A 19079-nucleotide genomic window follows, 5' to 3' on the forward strand; every position below is an offset into this window, starting at 1 on the left:
TTTCTCTTACTTCTTCAGGGCCCAAACATCTTAAGGGGTCACCATCATACCATTTTTTGAAAAAGACCGAGTTATGCAAAATGTAGCGCATTGCCAACCTCCTAAGCTTGTATCTTTCATTGTGCTTTTGTGGCAGGATGCCTTCTACCAAGTACTGCACGAATGGGCTTTTCCAGTCTTCGCTGATGAACATAGCGTAACTTTCTTCTCTATCTGCTGCGAGCTGGCAAGTCCCACATTGGGTTTGGACTTGGTCTGCGTCTTTACCCATGCTTGGCCAATAGAAGCTTGCCCTTTAAAGTGTGCAGTAAAGGCTGACCTCCCCACAGGATCCGTAAGTCTTGTCATGTACTTCTTTCAACTTTCTCTAGGCCTCCTCTTGCCCTATGCATCTGGACAAAACCCCACCAAGCATCTTGCAGTACAGTTCTCCTCTCACCAGGGCGTAGTCTTTCAACACTTTCAGTTCTGCGGCACCTTCTTCTTTCATCAAGGCTTCCCTTATGGGGATTCGCCAATCCCTTTTGCACATTTCCTCCCGAAATCTTTCCTTTAACACTTCAATAATGGATTCTTCCCTCTTGTTGACCACTACCCTAGTGTTATCCCTTCCCCTTCGAACATTATTTGCGAGCCTAATGCGGCTAATGCATCCGCAAACTGGTTTTCGTTCCTTGGAGCATGTTCTATTTCGAAAGTTGAAAATTTCTCCTCCATCTTTTGGGCCATTACCCTGTATAGGGCTAGGCTGGGTTCTTTTACAGAGAAAATTCCTTTGGCTTGGCAGACCACCAGGTTTGACTCACCTATCACCTTTAAGTGCTTGACCCCCATTTCAAGAGTTGTGGCCAACCCGATTAGATAGGCTTCATATTCTGCCATGTTGTTTGAACAGGGGAATTCCAGTTTGAATGATAGCGCTACTGCCTTATCTTCTTCATGGTACAGAACTACTCCCATTCCCCCTGATTGGGTGATAGAAGACCCATCAAATTTCATTACCCATTGTTCTCTAACTTCTTCTGCCATGACTACTTCCCCTGGAACTTCATCGTCCAACGGGAATTCTTCTTCTCTCGGAAACTGTGCCAATAGATCTGCTATAGCCTGGCTTTTCACCTCCTTGGGTGTCTCCATTCTTAAGTCATATTGTGACAATTGTAATAACCATTGGGATATTCTGCCTGAGAGGATTAGTTACTGCAACCGAGCCTTGATAGCATTGGACTTAGTCATCAGCCATACTTCGTAGCCCAAGAAATAATGGCATAACCTCTACAAAGCATACATAATAGCCAGACACGCCCTTTCTGCCCTTGGGTAACGAGTTTCTGCATCTTTTAAGGCACGACTGATGTAGTATGCTGGTTGCTTAACACCACCTCCATCATCTTGGGCGATTAATGCACCAATGGCATAAGAGTTGGCGGCCAAGTAGAGTAGCAATGGCTTTCTGTGGACTGGGGCTTGTATTGTTGGGAGGTTCATCATAATCTGCAGTAGCCTCTTGAAGGCCGTCTACTGCGTTTCTCCCCATTCAAAACTTTGTCCTTTCCTGAGCAATTTGGTGAAAGCAGAGGTGATTGATGCTAACCCATGGATGAATCTTCGAATATACGAGACCTTCCCTAAGAAGCTCTTTAACTCATTTACCGTGGCCGATGGTCTCATAGTGGCTATGGTCGTAGCTTTGGCCAAGTCCACATCTATTCCCCTGCTGTGCACTAGGAAGCCCAAGAATTTAGTGGTTAAAATGGGCTGGGCTGCCTCCTACGGTACTGGGCCCAAGTATTCTGAGTAAAGAAGTTGAAAGCGGTCCAACCGCAACTCAATTTGGTTCGGCTTGTGCGCAAACTATGCCTCGTCTGCTAGGAGCACGCTTACGGTGGACAAAACTGTTTCAGATGGATTGCAGTAGACAGATATGATAATAACAAGATAAAATAAAATACTTTGACATTTTTATTAAGGTAAATAGATAATCCCTACTTAAGAAAGAGATAATCACAGTTTAATCACAATCATTTTATAAGAAAAGTAAGGGAAACAGAGAGGTAGTATATTAGTTGATTGAGAGAGGAAATAAATCAGATCAAGTCTGGTCCACAGGACCAAAACCAAAGAGGGAAGAACGCCTCTTTTCAAAGTGAATAATCTCTCAGGGAGATCCTACCATGGAAATTAATCACTTTGAAGGAAACGGACCTAAATGGTTAATACACAATAACACTCTTTGTTTTCGGCAAAGAGAAAGATTTTAAGAGGGAGAGAGGGAATCAACCTATTGGTGCATGTCTGCCGTTCTAACTCTCTTATCTTTTTCTTTCCTTCTTTTCTAATATTCCCCTTTCTAATCCTTTTCTTTCTACTTCTTTTTCTTAATCCTTGTTTTTCTATTTCCTGGTTTTCAAGTTTCCAATACTGTGGTGCTTTCGTCTCTCCTTTTTCTGCACACGACAAGGGCTTCTTTATAGTGCCTACCGTGACCAGATTTTACTATTTTAGCCCTTAACCATCTTTGTCTGGTATGGTTGTACCTGCCGACCACCACTGGTATGTCTGTGTGCCACTCCCCATTGCCAGACAAAAGAAAGCTATTTTGTTTGTTTTTCTGTCGTGGCACCCTTTCCTGCTATGGTGTGGGTACCTTCTCTCCCTATCTCTCATGGCATGCATCTAGTGGTTCCAGCTCAGTTTTGCCCCTCTGGGTGGTATGTCATCCTAGCAGGACACTTCCCCCTAAAGAGTCCTAGCAGGAACCTCAAAATAGGTTTTCCCCTCTCCCTACCGCCAAACCATGCCCTCTTACCTCTGACCAATGACCTCACTGTGTCCTGTATTGGCTGGGTACAGGCTGGTAAGGTCTGGCCCTTGCGCGTGTTTCTCTTCCATGTATGTCCAAAATCTGTCTGTTGCTCATGCGTCTACCGTGGTTGGCCTACACAGTCTGCCGTCTGTTCTTGACTATTTTCTGGTTTCCCTTTCCTTTATGGCTTGCCCTATTTAAGGCTGGGCCTTACTTGACGGTAGGCTTTGCTTTTTCTTCAGCCCACCCTTTTTCTTGCTACCATCTCTCGCCATACCACTTTATCATTCCTGCTGCGAAGTTGTTTTGCCTCAATCTGGTTGGGTCTCTTTGAGCCTACAGTTTATTCTTCTCTTAATGGCCTAGCAAGGCCATTGGTTCTTTTGTTACATCACTGGCGGGCTCTTGTGTCCCATTTGTTTTCCCTTGGGCGTCCCGGGCCCGTTTGCTTCCCTTGGGCTTCCTCGGCCCTTTTCTTAACTATGCATTATCATGAGCTTTTTACTGAGTTCTTTGGGTTTCCCTAGCCCAATTACATTATTCCTCATCCTTGGGGTTCATGGGCTTGCCATCAACCCCTTACTTTCTTTACTTTCATTACTTTGGGCCTGCCGTGGCCCATTCTCACTTTTCCACATCATATACTGCCCATGGTTTGCTTTTTCTTTCTTTCCAAGCTTCTTTAAGCCCATTTACCTCCTCAAGGCCCATTTGTTTATCTCATGGGCCTGTGATCCATTATTCCTGCCGCTTAGGCTTAATGGGTTTTCTATCCGTTTGCCAACTCTTTTATGTCCGTGTTGTTGGGCTTCTCCCTTCCAGTTGGGCTTCCAAAATGGCCATCAACAAGTGTCTTTTTTGTTCTTTTTTTTTTCATTATTTTTTTGAAAGAAAATATTCATGTTCTTTGTGTTCTTCCCCATAATCAATCTCTAGCAAAGAACCAAACTCCAAACCCAGCAAAGCAACCAAACCCATAAACCCAACAACCAAACAGAGCACCAGCAAAGCATACCTTAGCCTGCAAACCCAAAAACCCCCAAATCAAAGAACATGAACATCAAACCCAAGTAAAAGAATAGAAACCCAACAACTAGCAAAGCACTACCACCGAATCAAATCTTCCAAAATTTCCTAGCAACTAGCAAAGCCTTAACATGAAATCCACAGAAATCCTAAGCTAAAAACTTCAAAATCAACCTTAGAGAAAGGAAAAGAGCAAGGTAGGGTGGAGAGAGGTTTGGCAACCACTGATCTGTGCTTCACAACAACACAACAACACCACATATTTGGGCCACAACAACATCACACCACCACTGATCTACCTCTATAAAACCTACACCCTCACTTCCTTCCTTTCCTCAAACTCAGTTTCTGAAACTCACTTCTCGTTCCAAACAAATCCAAAAATCTCCAAAACTTTTACAAACCCAAATGGCTCCCAAAGACAAACCTGACTTCGTCAACCCGGGCCTGAATACCAAAGAAATCCAATACAGAGGCGTGAGGAAGTGTCCATGGGGTCGCTACATAGCTGAGATCGCAACTTGAGGAAGAAGACCCGAGTCTGGCTCAGAACTTTTGACACAGTAGAAAAGGTGGCACATGCCTACGATGCCGCAGCTCATGAGTTCCACAACACCGTCGATTCCCACTTAACCTGCGAATCCAAACCAACCTTGCCGCCTCCACTGAGAGAGAGAGAGATAGCTATTTTTGGATTCTCCAGGAAACCCACCGCCTCCAATCAATTCTGTTTTGGCTCTCTCTCTCTCTCGTTCTCAATCTCCTCTGCCCTCTTTGTCTCTTAGTCAGGTTAGGGTAGCGATTTTGGAATAGTTATTTTGATTTTGCTGGGAGAGGAAATTAAGAAATAAATAATAAAGTAAAAATAAATATTAGATTTTAAAAAAATTCTAATGTGATTTAAAAAAAATAGAAAATAAAATGTTAACGTGGCATTTAAAAAATGCCAACTAACTTTTTTTAATAATATTTTAATACCCGCATCAACGTCATGTCAACTGGCAATGCACTCCGTCTGCCACGTCTAACTTTTCTATTAGTTGGTTGACGGTAGGGACTAAAACAGAATCGATTTTCTAATTTCAAGAACTAACCTAGGCGCAAAATCAATTTAAGGACCAAAATGGGAATTGACCCCAAAATGTAAGGAGTAAAAGTGTATTTTCGCCATTATGTAAACAATTATAAGAAAAAACATATGGAATATTATTGTGTCTCTATACATTAATAAATATAAAATGTCAAAGGAATAATTTGCAATTAGAAAAAAGATCGGTGGGCTTGATTTCTTGGAAAACATTTATTTGGGGAAAAGAAACTCTGTAGGTTTACACCTATGTCAAATTGAACCATGTTACTTTTAGTTCTGTAGATTTGTCATTTTGGTTGGATAAAGGTGTTACAAATTGCTCCTTCTGAGCTTAACAAAGATGAATGGATTAGAATGAATTGGTACAACTAGCCTCCGCTTGAATACCAATGAAAAATGAAAATTATTTTACTATTTAGCTTATGTTTTTCTACTATTTATAGGTTCCACTGCACTTTTTGGTATTATTCATGGGTTTTACTATACTATTTTAGCTAATTTTTATTTTTATCTACAGTACTTTCAATAATAAATTTTCAATTTCAGCAAAATAAGTGGTATCCAAACAAATCCTTAAAATTTAAAAGGACAAAGTTGAATTTGGCATAGGTATAAAACTATGAGGCTATTTTTGTATTTTTCTCAAATTATTTATTTATGTTGCCCGTTTGGTTTTTAGTTCTCGCCAGTAAAATAGGGGAAAATCAAAGTTGCATGTACAAGATAGCATGAACTGTTTTTAAATGACAAAATTGCTTCTTTCTTTTGTCATTTATCGTATATATGAACTGTGTTTTTTTGGATAATGAGATTATCTCCACTTATTATTCTTTGGGAAATGCGGATGCCAACTGGGTTTCCCAAAGGTTATCGATATTTTGAAGATATAATATTTTACAACTTGTTGGGAAATTTAGACCCTAATTGATAGAATTAATAAGTTTTAAATCCAAGTTGTTAATTAGATTTATTATGAATAAAACTTGCTAAACAAACAAATATCAATATCATGTCAATATCATGCAGCGAAAAAAAAAATATTATGACCTAGGAAAACCAATGAAACAAACTAGTTTCATGGTAAAAAACCTAGGGGAAACCTTCCTAAAAAGCAATCCACTATAATAAAGAGAAGTTTCAGATCTAGTACAAAATCTTTGTCCCTAGACTCTACAATCCCCCTAGATGAACTTACAACAAAAACCTTCTACCACTTTAGAATCTCTAAACTCTTCAATATATGAATGCCACCCTTTTTGCACGGATCTCAATACGTGACTAACCAAAGATGCACGACTCTCAGTTCGTAACTAATACACCAACTTGAAGAAGATTGTTAGCTGCAAAGTTCTTCACTTCATCAACAATGATGATCAAGAAGCACTTGGTTACAAAACCCTAAAGTGCAAAAGACGCAGTAGCTTTTTTCAGAAAGAATAAGGCATCGGTCACCTTTTGCATATGTTCTCCTTGTAATATTTTATGTGACAGTCTTTAAAATAAGTCTTCTACATGTCTAGGGTTGTGAGAAAAGAAACCATATACAAATAGATAAGCATGGGCCAAAAATCAAATCTGGAAATCTTAATTTCGTAATTCTCGATAGATACCTCGATAGAATAGATAAGCGTGACCTCGATAGATAGAATCTATCGAACAACTGTCGAGCTCGATAGATAGCTATCTGTCAGGAATCTGTCCAGTTTTAATGAACAACCCTTTTTCACTTGTTTCTTGGACAGATTTGCATGGTTTCAATACTAGACTTGAACTCTTGTTTTTTGAAGTATTAAGCATATCCTACATTTAATTACAAGTAAAGTGCGTTTTGTCAAAGGATTAACTAATTTTAAATTGACATATGTTCCTAATATCAAATCACATATGTCTTAACATAACTGTGTTTTACAAATGCAGATGCTCTTATAAATGTACCCATCCATCTTGAATGGATAAGTGGATAAAAATAATATATTAGAGTATTTTTCAAAAGAGGGAGATGGTGACCGTGTAAGTTGTAACCCTTCTTAAGTTCTGACTAATTCTGACTACCTCTCTCTTTTTGATTGACAAGGAGAACCAAGGAGATCTCTTTGCCTATAAGATTAGATATAGAAGAATCACCGCCTTTCTTTTTTTAGTTAATATGGTTTCTAGATATAGCCAGTTAACCAAATAAGCAAACCCATTTTTAACTAGTATTTTGTAGAGGATTAACATTATATTAGAATCCATTCAAAAAAATTATATTAACCCTAAATTGTACTAAGAACAGTACTGAGTAGAACTGTACTTATCCAGAAAAAAGAAGAAGAAGAAGAAGAAGATCGAAGAAGAAAATGAGTAGATCTTTTTGCTGATCAAGTTTTGACTTTTGATAGCCAAGTTGCTTCCTTGTGGGAGTGGGACTCCTTGTTATCCCTCATTTTTTACGTAATAGTCACAAGCAAACCCTCCATACTAATTTCAAACTTTTGCTATAATGCTAAATATATATGATTGTTTTGTTGCCATGTCAAAATATTCTATTCACTTTTTGTAGGTGTTCTTTTCTATAGCCTTGTCCTTTTCAGTTCCAATCAACTTTTCATTGAGGAAGACCCAATCCACCCAGCTATGAGCTAACTCTTCTCATTACTATTTTACCTGTGATCTGAGCGTGGGGACTGGGGAGCAGGCTTGTAGGCTTACCATCCCTATTGTTTATCAATCTCATTCACAACGTCATCATATTGCTTGCAGTGCTACGCTAGCAAAAATAATTTAAGTCACTGCCATAGGCTTAGGGTACTCATTAATTCGCATCACCTTATACGGTACGGTGTTACCGGGGTTCAGCAATTTTTTTTTTTTTCTTTTTCTTTTACTTTAGCATTTGAACCCAAACTTTTTTATTTATTTTTTTTTTTGGATAAACTGTTAAATATCTTAATGTAAGAAAGAATCTTGACATATTTGAAATAAAAATTATTGGAACTACTTAAATAACATAATAAATATAAATGTTATTAGCAAAACATAATAAATAAATGCTTGACCATTTTTTTTTTTTTTGTAATTGATAAGACATCAATTTGTAATATTTATATAAGAAAATTGGTATATTTTATTTCTAGCATGATTTTATGTGAAAACTCAACTTTAAGAAGAACAAGTTTCATTTTTTTTTTTTTTGGGTTGAATGTGTAGTAAATTAACTTGAATTAATGAAAATGCATATTCTGTATGGTGGATCCTGCGCACTACTCCAAATCTGGCATGTAACATTAATTTTGTTTGTTGACGTTACCAGCACAAAACGACAATATAATATCGGTTGTATTTTTGTCCAAAGAAAAAAGTTTAGTGGACCCACAAATGCAGAGGGTACGATTTTGAAGCGTGGTATTCACGTGCTTGGAGATTGTTGCCTCTTTGGCTGTTTCTCTCTGTTTGTTGTGTGCAATAAGGATCCAGGTAAGCAAATAAACAATGGCAGTCCAGCACGTTGATTGAAATCAATCAAATTAAAGAGAGAAGAAGTTGGAAGACAGACAGGCTATTATTTAATTTGTCGGGTGCTCCACCAGCAACAAGGCACTACCTCTATCTCCATGTAGATTGATTGTAGACCAACTAGTACTGACACTGTTTGCTTATTAATGCACCTAATTTTTGAGGATATGAATGAAAGCTTAACTCAAGTCTTCACCAGAGAGGAGGTAGCCACTGCCCTCAAACAAATTCATCCAATCAAAGCATCCGGACCCGATGATATGTCTGTTATTTTTTATCATAAATACTGGAATATTGTGGGAAATAGTGTAACTAATATGGTCTCAAATGTTCTCAATAACAACCTGCCAATAGCTGAAATTAACAAAACCAACATTTCACCTCGGATCGCCTCATAACAGACAATGTGTTGGTGGCTTTCGAGCTTATGCACTTTTTAAATCATAAAACAGCTGGGAAAAAGGGCTGTATGGCAGTCAAGCTTGATATGAGCAAGGCTTTTGATAGGGTTGAATGGGGTTTTATTAAGCGAGTCATGGAAAAATTTGGTTTTTGCTCTAGATGGGTGAATCTCATAATGCAATGTATCACATCAGTCTCTTATTCAGTCATTATAAATGGGGCTGCCTTCGGAAACATCACTCCATCTAGAGGACTTCGACAGGGAGATCCCCTCTCTCCCAGTCTCTTCCTCCTTTGTGCTGAGGGTCTCTCGGCTATTATTCATGAGGCTGTCAGAAATCATCTCCTCACAGGCATTTCCATTTGTAGAAGCAGCCCTAGTGTCACCCACCTTTTGTTTGCTGATGACAGCATCCTCTTTTGTAAGGCAAATTCAATCGAATGCCAGGAGCTCAAGCAAATCCTTCAAAAATACGAGGATGCTTCGGGCCAGAAGATAAACACTGATAAATCCTCTATATTCTTCAGCCCAAACACCTCCCAGAATACAAAGGAAGCAATCTTCTCCATTTTGGGGCCGATGATTGACTCAAGACACATCAAGTATCTTGGTCTTCCATCCCTCATTGGGAGATTAAAAAAACAGGTGTTCTCTTCTCTTAAGGAGCGGGTGGGGCAAAAGTTAGCCGGTTGGAAGGGCAAGCTTCTTTCTATGGGGGGTAAGGAAATTCTTATCAAGGCGGTTGCCCAAGCAATCCCCACCTACACCATGAGCTGTTTTCAGCTCCCTCAAGGTCTATGTGAGGATCTTGAGAGTATGACAAGGAGTTTTTGGTGGGGCCAAAAACACCATGAAGCAAAGATGGCTTGGGTTGGTTGGAAACAAATGTGCTATCCGAAGTCAAGAGGGGGTTTAGGCTTCCGGAATTTGCAAGCCTTCAACCTCGCCATGTTGGCGAAGCAAGCTTGGAGAATTCTTACCAATCCAAGTTCCCTTCTCGCCCGAGTCCTCAAAGCAAGATATTTTCCCACCGGTGACATCCTTTGTGCAACACTTGGTTGCTCACCATCCTACTCTTGGAGGAGCATTTTCAGTAGCCTTAGGGTTATTAGAAAAGGTACTCGGTGGCGGGTGGGCAATGGGAAGCAAATCCACATATGAGATGACAAATGGCTACCTACCCCTTCCACACACAAAGTCATCTCCCCCCCCGTTAGCCTCCCAACCTATCCGATGGTGTCCTCTCTCATTGATCCGGCCACAAAATGGTGGAGAGCTGATTTGATTAGAGCTTCCTTCCTCCCCTTTGAAGTTGATGCTATTCTAAAAATACCCATTAGCCACTCTCTACCTGATGACAAACGGATCTGGATGGGGAACAACCGGGGTGAATTTTCTGTAAAAAGTGCGTACCATGTTGCCCATGGCTTGATTGAAGCAAAGGATGATGTGGAATGCTCCATGGGGGACCCACTCAAGCCTCTTTGGAAGAACCTTTGGCGCCTCAATCTTCCTGCAAAGGTTAAAATCTTTGCTTGGAGGGCCTGTGTCAACGGGCTGCCAACAAGGGAAAAGATTTGCACTCGAGGCATCACTACTAGCAATGAATGTCCAATATGTGGTAAGGAACTTGAAACCGTCCATCATGCTCTGCTCCATTGTGATTTTGTTAATCTGGTTTGGAATTTCTGGTCTGAGTTTCCGCAGATGATCCATAGGAACAAATGGACTTTCCATGATTCGGCCTTATACATTTTAGCCCACAAGCCTCCCACTGATTTGGAGATGTTCCTCACTGCTGCTTGGGCAATTTGGTTCAACAGAAACAAAGTTACACATGATGATAAATGCTCTTCTCCCTCTGAGACTTGGCAGATGGCCAAAAACTTAGTTGAGGAGCTCAATGACGCGGTAAATATTGACTTATTCACGCCTAGACCCTCTCACCAAGCTGGCTGGTCTCCTCCTTCACCCGGTGTCTTTAAAGTCAATGTTGATGGGTCTTCATCCGATCTTGAAGAGTCATCCAGCGTTGGAGTCATCATCAGGGACTGCAAAGGCCAAACCGTTGCTGCCTTCTGTAAGCCTCTTCAGGCCCATTACACGACTGATCTGGTGGAGGTTTTTGCAATGGAGCAAGGTATCTTGCTTGCTCAAGAGTTACAACTCTCCAAGGTTATGTTTGAAAGTGATGCTCTCTCAATGATCAATGCCATCAATGAATCTGCCTTTGGAACCCCTCATGGACATATTATTCAGGACATTTCTCATGCTCATCAATCCTTTGTTTTCTGCTCCTTCAGGCACCTCAATCGGGCTTTTAATGGTGCTGCCCATGCGCTGGCCCAGTTTGCCCGTTGTAATAGGACTGTCCACTTGTGGAAAGGGGTTACCCCTTCTTTTCTAGATCCTATTGTACAAGCTGATATGCAGCATTAACCTGCTTGGCAGATTCTATTTGTATCCTCCTTTTATTTGCAATGCAATATTATTTTCTCTTCAAAAAAAAACAAGGCACTACCTCCATCTCCATGTAGATTGATTGTAGACCAACTAGTACTGACACTGTTTGCTTATTAATGCACCTAATTTTTGTGTTGTTTTGGTCTTTATTATTAACCTAATCATTAGCGCTGATTTTATTGCAAGGCAAACAAAACTTTCGAAAGTTAAACAAGATAGATGATTATGGTTTAGGACCCCCCTTATAAGAAACACGCGATATAATGATCAATTAGGTGTGCAAGGGGATGATAAAAAGATGATCGCTTCCCCCACAAATATGAACAAATGATTAGAAAGTCTTTTGCCAAAGCAGATGGCTTTCTTTCATATTAAAGAAGGCCTTTTCTTCAAACTGCATATTAGTGGAGGACAGCAATTTTTGCTGGAATGGGGTTAAGAGCCAGCCAAAACAACACAAGGACCATATTCATTTCATCATTTGAGTAGGGCCAGGGGTCTTCTTCATCACTTTTACCAGTTGTCTGATTTTGATTGTGCTTGTCTTCTTTACCCAAGTTCAAGTTAGGAAAGTCAAATCTACTACTCGCATCAACGTGAGAAGTAATGAAGGCAAAAACTGCGTCTTGAAACTTTACTTAAATAGTAAACTTGCATAAAATGGGTTATAGCAAAATACCAACTAATTATTGCAGTTTATATTGGTAAACTATGAAGGAGGGTCTTGGGCCAACTAACTAATTTAGTAATAGAAAAAGTGGCAATACAAGGATTAGCCATGTAAAAAGTAGAGGCCATATAGAAGACAGTAGAATAAAATTAAACCAAAGATTAAAGTCCAGAGTGACAAGTGGCGTTAATCAAAAGCAGGTTCATAGGATCGTGAGCAGTTATCTCAAGCGAATATTAGTTAGACACCTGTTAAGTAAATAAAGATAGCCAGGAAGTAGCTCCCTTAAGGTGGTAATAAAAGGTTACCAAATCTTGTTGATAACAAGACACATGTCAGTGGATAGACAATGAACAAATGACACATGACAAGAGGGATCCGCTAGGCATAATTGATGAGTAGTGTAAAATGGTCATCCATAAAATGATTGTCCGTATATGATCGTCGTTATCAAGGACGATCGTAAGCACACATTAATGCTCAAATATAAATTCCCTACTTACATGGCACAAGTGTAACGGATGTACGGCCTTTCCAGCCACCAGCTCATTGCTATCACAGTCACCTCAAGCTGATCGTTACAGAACCGTTACAGGGCATTGAATGGAGAGGTTAAATGGCTATTAAATAAGCCATTTACTCCTCCAGCTCAACCATAACGCCTAAGAAGATAAATGCACAGAGTGTTTACTCACAGATAGGCTATATAAAGCCAGAAGCAACAAGTGGAAATAAGCTTAATTACATACAGATTATGTTGGTTCCACAAGAAATAAGCTAACTTAAACATCAGAGGCTCCCCGATAGACCCCACACTGGTGTCTTCATTACATTGTTTGTTTCTTGTGAACAGGATCTCAACATTGTCCATCGCACTGACGAGGAACATATTGATGAGGTGAAATCGCGTTTTATTAGTTTGGCGCCGTCTGTGGGGAATGATGAGTTATCAATCAATAAGTCGTTGAATTCTTTATTGACTAAGTTCCATAGAACCGATGGACTCAACTACAATCGCCCCACCAAATCCGGTGGTGATGGCTCAACAAATCCAAGCACTAATAGCCAATGTGCAAGAGTTGATGAAACAAAATGAAGATTTGAAGCGATGAGTGCGTCTAGAGGACACTAATATGTCCCAGTCACGGTGTAACCGCAATGACAACGACGACGAAGCCCATAGCCCGGGAAATAGCAGAGAGAGACTTCTGAGCACATTGCACAGTTGACTCATGGCAACGATCAGATGATGAAAAACATAAGGAATGAGTTAGACGAAGTCAAGAACGCCATGAAGGGAAAGATGGTGATAAACCCTGATGGCATGATCAAGAGGATGGGCTCACCCTTCACTACTAGCATTTTGGAATGCCCCTTGCCTCCCAAATTTTGTCTCCCATAGCTGGAGGTTTATGATGGCACTAAGGATCCCCTAGATCACATAGGGTCATTCAAGACAATATTAAACCTCCAACAGACCCTAGACGAGGTAATTTACAGATTTTTTCTAGCAACCCTCAAAGGAGCAACAAGAGTGTGGTTTAGCAAATTACCTGTGGTGTCTATTGCAAACTTTGAGTAGCTGAGCAACTCTTTTGTCTAGCATTTCATTGAAGGCCAATGCTATAAAAGGCACACTTCATATCTGCTGGTTGTAGAGCAACAAGAAGGAGAAACCTTGAGGGAATATGTGAAATGCTTCAACAAAGTAGTGTTGGAAATCGATGAGACAGACGATTAGGTAGTAATGACGACCTTCCAAGTGGGGTTGAACAATCTTGACCTTGTCTTTTCCCTGGTGAAGACCCCACCGACCTTGATGACGAATTTGATGTTCAAAGTGCAGAAGTATATGAATGGAGAAGACTCATTAACTGCAAAGGGATTGATGGGCAAATGGAAGAAAGAAGAGAGTGTTGAGTTGTAGAGCAAGAAGAGGGATCGCAAAGCCAATCCCTCAGACCCCAAGGCCGGCAAAAGTAGTCTAGAACTACCATCGAAGAAAAAGTTGAATTTCACTTCTTTACTAATGCATGTGGACAAAATCCTCATGCAGATAAAGGACGACCCTGCTTTGAAGTGGCCCAAACCATTGAGATCATACTTAAAACTAAGAGATCCAAAGAGGTATTGTCGTTTTCACAAGGATTATGGCCACTACACTGAAGAATGTTGAGATTTGAAAGAGCAGATAGAAGAGTTAATCCAAAGAGGACAACTCCAAAATTTTTTCAAGAAAGACTACCAATCCCACCACCGGACGAAAGAGAAATCTATTGACAATCAAAAAGAAGATGGGTGAGACCGTCCTAAACAGGTTGTGGGAGAAATAAGGACGATCACTGAAGGACTAGTAGCAGGGGGTCATACAGAGAAAGGCAGTTCAAAGACAAGTCAACAGTGTTCATATAAAGCACCCAATAGCCAAATATCATCGCTCAGGAGATGAAGACATTGTCTTTTCTGAATGAGATGCAAAGGGAGTCAGACAACCACATGACGACCCCCTCGTTATCATGCTGACCATTGAAGGGTACAATACCAGGAGAGTTTTGGTAGACAATGAAAGCTCAGCAGACATAATATACATAATGGCATTCCAACAGATGAAGTTAGACCTAAAACACCTTAAACCTTTCAAGTCTCCTCTAGTCAGTTTCAGTGGGGACCACTTATTTTCAAAGGGCATCATTTCCCTATTAAATATAGCAGGGACTCACCCAGCAAAGGTAACCAGGGAGGTAGACTTTCTAATTGTTGACTGTCCTTTATCTTATAATGTGATTCTAAAGGTGAAATTCCCAACCCTCTAAGGGATCGGAGAAATCTGTGGAAACCAACTTTTAGTCAGGGAATGTTACCAAGTGTAGACACTCGACTTTGCACCCATGATTTAATCAGGGAAAATGACTGGAATGATCATTCATGTACCCCAAAAATCATGATTGCTTTACATGCATCAATTTGTCTTGGCATTACGTGCATTAATTTGTTCATTGCATATCATAAAAATGATCTTGAGATTCTAACGATCGCAACAGTGTGTTTGGTTTCCAAATTGGACCATCGGATCGAAAGATTTCGCATGATCAAGTTTGCACGGTTAGCATGCATTGTGTCTAGATAGAGTCGACCACACAATTAATTTAAATTAATTCTGATTTGTTAAATAATTAAAATTAATTAAATAATTCCGTGATTGGTTGATAATTAGTGTCTAAAATAGGATTGCTTGCATAGGAATAAAAGGGATGATTGGATAACAATAAAATTATGGATAATCTGAACTTTATCAAGATTTATTTTAGGGTATTTATCTACAAGATAGTTATTCCTGAAAAAGCTTGAATTGTCCAGGAAAAAAAAAAAACATATCATAGACTAAGGATGAAAACACGTCTAGGTATAAGGACTGGATTAAAAAACCCTAAAAAGAGAGTCCAAAACGCACTCGAACACAGAAGAATGTTCGGCATCCAAGAGCACCATTCGGCACTTTTGGAGTGCTAAAATTTAAAGTGCCGAGTGGCCCCCTTTTGGGCTTTGGCCCAACTCCCTTCGAGTGATGATAAGGCATACCCTTTTTGACATTTTCACAGAAAGATGCGTCCGGATTCGCATTTTAATCGTCCGTGCCTATTTTTTAGAGTTTTCCCACCTTTATAAATAGAGACTAGATCTCATAATTCAAGAGACCTTTTGGAGGCTCTAAGAGGCACACACTTTTAGGCTCTCAAATTGCTCATATTTGCAAATCCCCTTTCTAATATTTGCTGTTGAAATTAGGGTTTTTAGGTTTCAAAGATAATTGAATAGATTTCTTTGAACCCTAAAATATCCTCTCAAGAACAAGAAGTGCTCCATGCAAGAGGTTGATTTCAATCACCCTTTCCTTTCCTTTATGTTTTTCTCTTATGATGATGCATGTTTTTTATCCATAACATGATTTATTAACTGTTGTTTTGTTTAAATGGTGATCTTGAATTTCTTATATATAATTGTTACAATATTTTTCTTAATTTCAATTATCTACATATAACCAATTCTTTTTCTTAAAATCAAAAACAGATCTGCATCTTTCTTAGATATAGATCTAATTTTTTCTTAATAAAAAACGGATCTGCATCTTTCTTAGATGTAGATCTGGATTTTTCTTAATCAAAAACAGAAATGCGTCTTCATTAGATGTAGATCTGAATTTTTCTTCAATCAAAAACTATTTTGTATCTTTCTTAGATACAAATTTGATTTTTTAAACATATGCAAATTTTGAAACAAAGAAAAAGATTATGCATGATTGTGTTTATGGTTGTTTGTTTTGTTTAATTCATGTAGCATAAATTTTATGTTATGAGTGAAATTCTCTTCAAAAAAATATTTTCCATATTTTTTGAACATATAAAAACAGATTTGATTTTTCTGTTATTAAAAACTATTTTTTTTATTATCACAAAATGGATCTGATCTTTTACAAAGTTAAAACCATTTTTTTTTAGATTCTTAAAAACAAATCTGATTTTTTTACAAACTAAAATCTATTTCTTTTAATCACTAAAACAGATCTGAATTTTCTCTCCAAAAACCTTTTTTTACACATACAAAAACAGATCTGATTTGTTTATATAAGTCATAATCAAATTTTTTAATCATTAAAACAAATCTGACTTTTTTTTTTAAATAAAAAAACAAAGAACAGGATTCATTCATAGATAAATTTGTGTGATTTAATTCTTGTTTTACATGCTCAACATATCATTCATAGCATACATAAAAGGGTACATAGGTCACAATAGTTTAGAAGACCAGACTCTGTCTGGGTGGAATGGGTGCCTAACACCTTCCCATTCCCATTCCGTAACCTAGCCTCCGAATTTAGGTCTTTGGATAAGTAGATCTAAACCTTGTCTTTTATTTTATTTTGGGTAGAATGTAACTAGGACAAGAAGCCATGTACTTTTGGTAGATTGTAACTAGGACCCAAAGCCATGTAATTTTCAAATTTTCAATTATGTAATTTTTTATTCAATCAATGAAAGGATGCTATTCAGTCATGTTATATTTATTTTTCTTTTTCTTTTTTGTATAAAAAATAAATAGCGACTTCACACCACTTACCCAAAAAAAGAGGTGCCTTAAAAAGCACTCAAAAATCTCTCTTTTTTTGAGAGGCAATTTCCTAGTCTCACATACCAGGCAATACTGGTGTCCAAAGAAAATCACACCTGGATGGTGGAGGAAGAGCCGCCCAAGCCCACGGAAGAGGTGGAGAGTATTGAGTTGGTGGAATGAGATCCTTCTAAAACTACCAAGGTAGGGAAAGAGCTCCAATCGTCCTTAAAAAATGAACTGGTGAAATTCTTTAAAAAGAATCTGGACGTCTTTGCATGGTGCCACGAAGATATGCTAGGGATTGACGGAGATGTGATAGAGCATCATCTCAATATCGACCCAATGAAGAATCTCGTTCAACAGAAGAGACGAGTATTTGCCCTAGAGCGAAATAAAGCAGTTATGGAAGAGGTAGAAAAGCTTTTAACTGCAGGATTTATTCGAGAGGTCTACTATCCCAAATGGCTTGCCAACGTTGTCATGGTGAAAAAGTCCAACGGAAAGTGGAGAATGCGTGTGGACTTCACAGACTTAAATAATGCATGCCCCAAAGACAGTTTTCCCCTTCTTAGAATTGACCAGCTCTTTGATTCAACAGCTGGCCATGAACTACTAACCTTCATAGATTCTTTTTTAGGTTATAATCAAATCCTTATGAATGAGGAAGACTAGGAGAAAACTGCATTGGTGACTAGCCAGGGCCTATATTGCTACAAAGTCATGTTGTTTGGACTAAAGAATGCAGGTGCCACGTACCAGAGATTGGTAAACCAAATATTCAACAAGCAAATAGGCGAGAATATGGAGGTCTATATGGATGACATGCTCATAAAAAGCAAGGAAGCAAAAACTCATCTTGACAACCTCCAGTAGACATTCAATACTTTAAGAAGGCCTTCCGATGGACAGACGAGTGTGAAGCAGTCTTCCAGAATCTTAAGGACTATCTGGCTAAGCCCCTACTCTTAGGCTCGTCTATAGAAGGGGAAGATCTATTTTTGTATCTGGCTATATCGCAAACGACTGTCAGCTCAGCCTTGATTCGTGAAGAGTCCAGGGTGTAGTGACTTGTTTACTACACAAGCCAAGCTTTTCAAAGTGCCAAAATGAAGTACCCATGGATAGAGAAGATGGCCTTTTCTTTGATCATCGCTTTGAGAAAGCTCAGTCCATATTTCCAAGCTCACACCATCATGGTAATGACAGATCAGCGAATCCAGAAAGCCATGAGCAAAACAAATGCAGCAAGACGCATGGTCCAGTGGGCAGTTGAATTGAGCCAGTTTGATATTGAATACAGGTTGAGAACAACGATCAAAGCCTAGGCATTAGTAGATATTATCACTGAATTCACCCTTCCAGACTCAGATCTTGAAGCAGAGTATTGGACGATGTGTGCAGACGGCTTATTTGTCGCAGGTCTCGGAGGCATCGATGTGATTGTGACCTCACCTAAAAAGGACATCCTTCAATATGGAGTTCAACTCCAATTTCCGGCTACGAACAATGAGGCAGAGTATGAAGCAGTCCTCACCAGCCTGAAGATTGCAAAAGCTCTAAAAGTCAAGAATTTGAAGCTGAGAACTGATTCCAAGCTAATTGTTGGGCAAATAACCAACAAGTATGAAGCAAAAGAGGAAAGAATAAAGAGATACCTGAATCTAACAAATCAACTAGTTGATTGTTTTAATGACGTCAAGTTCGAGCAAATCCCATGGGAGAACAATTTAGCTGCTAATGAGGTCGCTAAGTTGGCATCAATTGAAAATGCCCCAGAGAAGCCCGGGCTATATATGGAAATTCAGTCAATCCCTAGCATAGGGGGATTACAAGCCTTCCTAGTCCAGCAATCAGGCACCTAGATGGATTTGATTATTTCTTACATTAGAGACGGCCAGCTCCCATTAGACCCGTCTGAAGAAAAAAAGGTTAGGGTTAGAGCCACAAGATTCACTGTTATCAACGGCGAACTCTACAAGAGGGGATTTTCATTACCTTACTTAGAATGCCTAAATCC

At 39.2% G+C, this 19079-nt stretch overlaps 2 protein-coding genes across 2 annotated transcripts; one reads left to right on the forward strand and one right to left on the reverse strand.

Annotated features, from left to right (window-relative positions):
• Nucleotides 1–367: 367 nt before the first annotated feature.
• LOC126698893 (uncharacterized) lies at nucleotides 368–1137 on the reverse strand. Its single transcript, XM_050396400.1, has 2 exons — nucleotides 814–1137; nucleotides 368–733 (listed from the first exon to the last, which is right to left on the reverse strand). Exons 1-2 carry the CDS (start codon nucleotides 1135–1137, stop codon nucleotides 368–370), a joined length of 690 nt encoding a protein of 229 aa, XP_050252357.1.
• Nucleotides 1138–10030: 8893 nt separating this feature from the next.
• Nucleotides 10031–11275, forward strand: LOC126713687 (uncharacterized). Its single transcript, XM_050413519.1, has 2 exons — nucleotides 10031–10441; nucleotides 10528–11275. Exons 1-2 carry the CDS (start codon nucleotides 10265–10267, stop codon nucleotides 11257–11259), a joined length of 909 nt encoding a protein of 302 aa, XP_050269476.1. The 5' UTR covers nucleotides 10031–10264; the 3' UTR covers nucleotides 11260–11275.
• Nucleotides 11276–19079: the final 7804 nt, after the last annotated feature.

Source organism: Quercus robur, chromosome 2 (assembly GCF_932294415.1).
Source record: "Quercus robur chromosome 2, dhQueRobu3.1, whole genome shotgun sequence".
In the NCBI taxonomy this organism is placed as follows: Eukaryota; Viridiplantae; Streptophyta; class Magnoliopsida; order Fagales; family Fagaceae; genus Quercus; species Quercus robur.